This window comes from Eumetopias jubatus, unplaced genomic scaffold, assembly GCF_037043125.1.
Source record: "Eumetopias jubatus isolate StellerSeaLion01/CBP00866 unplaced genomic scaffold, mEumJub1_p1.0 scaffold_1, whole genome shotgun sequence".
NCBI classification, from domain to species: Eukaryota; Metazoa; Chordata; class Mammalia; order Carnivora; family Otariidae; genus Eumetopias; species Eumetopias jubatus.
In genome coordinates, this window is record NW_028274807.1 from 7,904,878 (window position 1) to 7,911,898 (window position 7,021).

General features: G+C 55.3%; 1 protein-coding gene across 1 annotated transcript; it reads left to right on the forward strand.

The window, feature by feature from the left end:
• The first annotated feature begins 847 nt into the window (after window positions 1–847).
• LOC148164965 (uncharacterized) lies at window positions 848–2,401 on the forward strand. Its single transcript, XM_088021576.1, has 2 exons — window positions 848–1,637; window positions 1,704–2,401. The coding sequence occupies exons 1-2, from the start codon at window positions 848–850 to the stop codon at window positions 2,399–2,401; spliced, it is 1,488 nt and encodes a 495-aa protein (XP_087877702.1).
• Window positions 2,402–7,021: the final 4,620 nt, after the last annotated feature.

Consider the following 7,021-nt stretch of genomic DNA (forward strand, 5'->3'; position numbering starts at 1 on the left):
TTCAATGGTGGCCCATTTGGGGCTGGTTGTGTTCTTTGGATTTTCTCTCCTGTCCCCACTGCTGATGAAATTTCCACCCCCAGGCCCTCCTTGGAAGGCACGGGCTGTAGATGGAGGGCCCTCTTGAGGGAAACAGCCCGGGTCCCTGGGTCGCCTGTACCAGAGTCACCCCGTTGCAGGAACACGTGCATTGAACACGGACAGGCTGGCTCCACAGAGTCCACGGAGGTGTCAGACCCGGCCGGTTCCGGTTGATTGCTCCTGAGTTGTTAGCACTGGAATCCTGCTCTCTTAGGTAATAGCTTTGGGGACACCCTCGGTCTCAGACCCAAAGTGACCTGCCAGCCCACAGTGACCATACAGAGGAGGAAGGGAACCTAAGGGAGGGAGCACGTGGGACCTTTGCAGACAGGACCAGAGTCCTTGCAGCCCAGGGAAACTTAAGATCAGGAGAACGGGCCTCGCCCGGGAAGGAGGCCTGAACACTGTGCCCTGATTCTCTTCTGTGCACAGACGGACGTGACCCAGCCAAGCCCCCCAGGTGTGCTGCAGGGCCAGGTGGGCCCAGAGTGGCTGAGCTAAGGGCTGGCATCAGCCCTTCCCACCTCCCCCAGGGCTTGTGTGATTGAGACAACTTTCTACTTCACAGCAAAATCAGGGAGAACTCTTTTCTGGAACCTGGCTGGCCTCCCCCGGGTGGCCTCCCCTCCCCCGGCCCACCTACTCTGCCCTGGTTGCCGGGCACCGGTTGACCTCAGAGGTGGAAGTCTCCACAGGGTTCTGAGTGGTCAGTTGTGGCCACAGGACACTGGCCCTCGGAGGCAGAGCTGTGGAGCCCGACGCAGCCATGGTGGGCCCCCCGTTGGCCCCCGGATCCCTTTGCCAGCTGGTGTTGGAGCACCTGTGGGGGGCGCTGCTGGTGATTTCTGGAAGTCGGCCCGTGTTGTTCTGGGCAGTGCTGGTATGGACTGTGCTGCTGGTTTTCCTAGTGAAGAGACGACTCACCCGAAGAAGCGCAAAGGCTTTGGGGCACAGCGGCTCTGCCCGCCACGAAGTGTGTGGAGCATGCTGTGAGGAGAGTGGCCCAACCACACAAGCCGAGGCCGCCCTCAGGCCACCCGGGGTGGTGGCCAGTCCTCCCCCGAGAAAAGCCCTGTGCTTGTCAGCAATGAGCACACACCTGAGCAGGTTGGTGCTTTGGGACACTGTCAACTTTCTGAAGAAGGCACCGAAGAGCCAGCCTCTCGATCTTCCCCAGGTCACCGGGGAAAAACCCATCCTCCGAACATCAGAGAAGGATGGAGAGCAACTTCTGAGGAAAAGAACGAAGGATTGGCGTGAAAACACTCCTTTTCCAGAAGGACCAGAACTGCTCAACCAAGAAGTTTCGAGATGGAGGCAGAAAGAGCAGGAGAAGGAGGGAGAAGAAAGGCTGGAGCCGCCGAAGGCACACATGGAGCCGGACCCAAAAGATCAAGTCAGCCGGTCCCCGTGGAGGGCCGGACGCGGGCGGCAGGCCGTCCCCCCGCCTGACATCCCTGCAGATCACGCCGGTGCCGGGACCTGGGGAGTCCAGCCAAAGAGGGGAGCAGGGAATGGCGATGAGCCCGCCCATCGGGCACCCGTGGATCTGAAGGGCGTCCCTGAGGGTGCTGGCTGCCCCGGGTCCCCTCCGAGTCCCGAAGGGGAACAGCAAGGCAGAGCCAGACAACTGCGGGCAGAAAGGCGAGAGACCGCGCGGCTGACACGACAAATCCACAGCCTGCAAACCCAGGAGGCGTCTTTGCAGAAGGAAACTTCCCAGCTGGACAGGGAGATTCAGCAGCTGAGGCTGAAACTTCAGAACCCCCTGGATGAACAGGACCGATCCATCCTGCAACTTCACAGAAAAGTGTTTCAGGCGGAAGCTCAGTGCTTGGAAGTGAAGAAGAAACTGGCCGGCGTGTACAGAGAAATGAACTTCACGTGCCAGATGCGCAACCTCTACAAGAAGATGGCCCAAGACCTGGGCAAGGAGCTGGAGAGAACCACCTCCTACTATCGCAAGGTGGTCCTCTTCCATCAGGACAGAGCCACAAAAAGCTGGATGGAAGCTGCGTCCAGAGAGAGAGAGTTCCATGAGCTAAGGAAAGAGAATGATCGCTTGAGGCGGATGCTAGCCGGTGCCGAGTCCAGCTGCCGGCCGGTCCCGAGGGACCCTCCGGGTCCGGCTGCTCCGCCCACAGCCCCCACAGGCCGGGAAGGGTCGGGGGGTCCCTGGGGTCATCGGGCCCCCAGGGGGGAGGGAAGGCCCACCGTGAGGGCCCCGGGCCCCGGGGTCGCCTGCAGGGCTGACTGGGCTCAGGGCAGCTGGGCTCTGAGCCGCCACAGCCCGGCTCAGCATCTTCACAGAGCCCTGTGAAGAAGGTCTGACGGCTCTCTCTCCGGTGAAACGGCTACTATTTCGGAACTGACGCCACAGTGACTCTCCGCGGGAGAGCCGTGTGACCCCATCGCGGACTGTGCACATAGAGCTTCGTTCACATTGTCGTGGCTACACAGCTTCCCGCCAGACGCCTTAGAACTCTAGGCTCTAGGTATGGTGTTCGGATTTATATTAATGCCACTGGGCCTGAGGACATCCTCTATCGTGGACATGGATAGAGACTTTCAACAAGACCATTCCCGCGCTCTAGGACTAGGGTTACAGTTCCGCAGAAATGACTCAGTATTTATGTGAATAAAATGTGATTGCCTTAAAAAGAGAGAGAGAAAAAAACTTAAACAAAAGTACATACCACTCAAACTGTTAAAATAGTTAGTGTAGTCGTAAATTAAATTGTAGTCCTAGCTCATATTTTAGTCCTAAAGTCAGATTTTAGTCCTAAATTCAAATTTTAGTCCTAAATTCAAATTTTAGCCTTCAACTCATATTTTAGTCCTTAATTCTTATTTTAGTCCTAAATTCATGGGATTACCTTAATCTTTAATTTATAGATAGGAAAGCTTAAGAATCTGCAACCGTTTCTTCCTTGTTCTGTGATTTTTCTTAATCTTTGTTTTGTGTAAGATAGTATTTATTGTTTAACATTTATGAATTTTAAGCAGTCAAAATACAAAGTTTTGTCCCGATGACAAGCGTACACTCCCATGCACGCGGGCGTGGGCCCACGCGCACACCCCAGGATGCAGAATCTAGACTATTGTAGTTGCTTTGTGAGTACCTGAAGATGTAAAACTAAAATTGACAATTTCATTAATTGCTTGTAGATAAATAAATTACTGAAAGGAAAAAAACGTGTGTGTGCAATGTGTAAAGAGAGGAAAGGCTCCTTGATGTTCTGCACAGAGAGCAGAGTGTCCCGATGGACCAGGGAAGATCCCAGGCAGGAGCCCTTCTCCGACACGGGGTGCGGCGGAGGAGGAGGCCAGGGGACAGTCCCCAGCTGCAGCAGGGAGAAGGGCAGGACCAAGGAGGGGGCACACAACCTCCATCCACAGGGGGAGGCGGTCCCACCCCTGGGCCTGCAGGGAGGCCAGGGAGGTGGCATCTGCTGAGCCCAGTGGGGGGCAGTCCCGGGAATGGGGCAAAGTGCCCCCCTCTGCCCTCCAGGCCCCCATGGACTGCTGGTGCAGGGCAGCCCCCAGAGGGCCTGAGAGCAGACAGGAGAGTCCGCCTCGGGCACAGGGCAGGCAGAAAAGGGTCCAGAAGGAATTTGGAGACGGACCCACACACACAACTCTATTTGACCCAAAGTGTGCCTGTGTGTGTTACTACCTGCATTCGCACCCACATATGTAGTGAGAATCTCTGCAGCTCCTAAGATGTCTCTGGTGCTGTCCTGCAGTGAGAGGCGAGGCCCGAGGACCCCCAGGGCTTCCGTCCTAGCGAGGGGCAAGGCCAGGGGATCCAGAGCAAGGGGACAAGGAATAGCAACTCTGCTCTGCGGAGAATTCGAATAGGGTGACTGCTACCGGGTTCAGGGGCCACACCCAGAGGGTCGTACCGGCTGAGATGAAGGTCACGGGAGGTAGGCTGGGAGGGCAGGGGGGCAGAATGTTCCAGGCAGGGAGCACAGGAGTATAAAGGCCGAGGCAAGGCTGTGCTGCCGGGGCAGGGGAAACAGGGCACAGGTGACAGGGAAGGGGGCTGGCAGCAGGGGCCCTGCCCAGAGCTCTCCTTCGTGCAGGGTAGAGACACCGGGGCAGGTGTAGACCTGGAGACAGGGGTGGTGGCTGGGCACGGGTGTGATGTGTGTTCTGCGCAGATCTGCGTGGCTTTGGGGACAAGGGAACGAGGGGAGGGGGAGACGTGGCTGGATTCTGGGAGGGGGCTTACAGGGTCTGCACGGAGCACTGGGGGCTGGCACTGGGGTGGTCATCATGGAGATGGAGGGGGAGGAGAGATCGGGGCTGTGTTTGGGCAGTTGGGGGGTCAGAGGAGAGGCAGGAAGGAAGACTCCCACCTTCTATAAGATCGCTGTGTGTTGTCTGGGCGTCCTCAAGGATCCCTTAGAAAAATCTCTGCGTGGGGCCCTGAGGAGACTCAGCAAGGCATGGACCCACTGCACGCAGTGGGGAGCCCGCTTTCTGAGGAGTGCGGCGTGGAGCAGGCCTGTCCATCTGGGCTCCCGCCAGGTTTCCACCGTCCCCGATGGCCCTCCTGAGCAGGTGGTCTCACCTCCCAGCTGCTCCCACAACAGGGACCCCGGGGGCAGCTTCGGGAGGGGCTGGAGTGCAGGGGAGGATTTCCAAGGGGGCGCACGTCCTACCTGATGGAGCCAACGTGGCTACCGGTGGGAACCAGGACAAATTTCAAAAGAGAAATTTTAAAAAGAGACAAAGAGAAAGATCGAAAGTGCATATGAATCACTTGAAGACCTTGTCACAGAAGATTCGGATTCCTCAGGTCGGGGAGCTGAGACCCTGCTCGGCCCCCATGTGCCGTCTATGCTGGGAACAGATGGGGAGTAGCCAGGATCCTTACATGATGATGGGATCGGAGTGGGGGCAGTCGGGGGCAAGGGCATTTCTGGCAAAAGGCCCATCACAGGAAAAGCCCCAGGGCACAAAACAGCCTAGTCTGGTGAGCAAGGCAAGGTTGTGCCGTTAGCTTTCTGGAGCCCAGAAACTCAACGCTGGGAGGGTGGGGGCAGGAGGCAGAAGAGATGCACACCCTGTGCACCTGTACTGTTCCCACTTACCCTGTCCAGGGCTCCTGTCTTCACGGGCAATCTTGTCCCTGGGACAATGCCCATTTCAGAGGAACCCAATGAACCATAGACTTGAGATGCCTCTCGGGGAGGCCAGCCATGGAGGAACCACTTTGCTCAGGCACAGCAACAGCTCTGCAAAGAAGAAAACACTTCAGCTTGAAGATACCTCAACGCCTTCACACCACACGCACACGCATGCACGCACACAGACACACACACACACACACACACACACCCTCATTTGTCCCCTAAGCAGGTTTCTGATAACTCAATGGGCTGTGCATTTAGGACACAGCAAATGCAAACACAGCTTCTAAGACTTGGTAACAAGGTATATTTTCACCCCTTTCGGGGTTAAAGAGTATGGATTTTACTGTTGTCCACCTCAACTGAAGAGTAGAAATACGGATATTTAATACGGTTTTTGAAGCCTCACAAAATCTATATGCTTTCTCATTTCACGCAGCAAATTCTCCTTCACAATTCCCGCAGGTACAAGTTTCAGGGACAGCTGCCAAAAAGACCGTGTGTACTTCGTAAAGGGTGATATGCTGGTTAGACTTTTATTTTTCATTCACTCACTTGCTCACTCGGGAATGATTTATGAAGGGCCTTCTGTGTGTGCCAGGCACCAGGCCGATTTGGGTACTGCTAAGAACACGACAGACACGGTCCCAGCCTGAAAGGGTTGACCTTGAGCAAGAGGGAGCTGGTGACCCAGGCCCTTCCCGGGAGGACAAAGACCCCGTGCCAAGGTCCCTCTCCGGTTCGGATTCCCGGGAGCCAGGGAGTACAGCACTGTCAGGGAAACTTTACTAATTAGGGTTTATTAGACCAGATTACAGAGCCGGAAGAATCGCATCATGGATAGAACAATGGAAACAAACAAAGAGATGAAGCCACGCATTCACCCAGTTCTTATAAAATTCCCAAGAAGGACTGCCAGGATGGAAATCTCCAGCTCGGGCTCTGAACTCAGGCTTCTTTCTCAGGAGGAGTCCGATCGATCGCGGCTCCTCGCACCCTGAGCCCAGAGCGGTGTGCACGAGGAGGCAGCTTCGCAGAGGCCAAAGGCACAGGATTGACTGGGGCCACATGACTTTCGTCCAAGGAGCCTCATTTACTGGCATGTGAAACCAGAATAAATCATTCTGGCCATGCAGGCTTGCGCCCAAGGGAGAAATCACACTAGTGTTGTTCTCCAAGAGGGTACCTTGGTGCCAGGCGCACTGCTGTGGAGCCCAGGCACAGCAGGGAGAACCAGAAATGCAAGTCCTCTTTGTGTAAAATGTTGCCATTGTGCTCATCATGGGTTTTCTGCATAAATTTTCATTCTTAAAAATAATATTGCATGCAGATATTTATCTTGATTATGGAGTCTTCTTGGCATACCTTAAATTTTTTATTATTATAAAATATACATATATAATTTACCATTTTACCTATTTTTTTTAAGGATTCATTTATTTATTTTAGAGAGTGAGCATGTGCGAGCGGGAGTAAGGGGAGGGGCGGAGGGAGAGGGAGACAGAAGCAGAGAGGCCGACTCCCCACTGAGCATGGAGCCCAGCTCGGGCTGGATCCCAGGACACGGAGATCATGAGGTGAGCAGAAGCCAAGAGTTGGAGGCTTAACCGACAGGGCCAGCCAGGCGCCCCTACCTGTTTTTAAGTGCAAAATTCAGTGGCATGAAGCACATTCGCGTTGTTGTGCAACCTCCCCCACCATCCACCGCCAGAACTGTTTCGTCCTCCCAGACTGAACCTCTGCCCCCAGGAAACACACACTCTCCTCTCCCCGCTGCCCCCCGCCCCTGGCACCTTCTA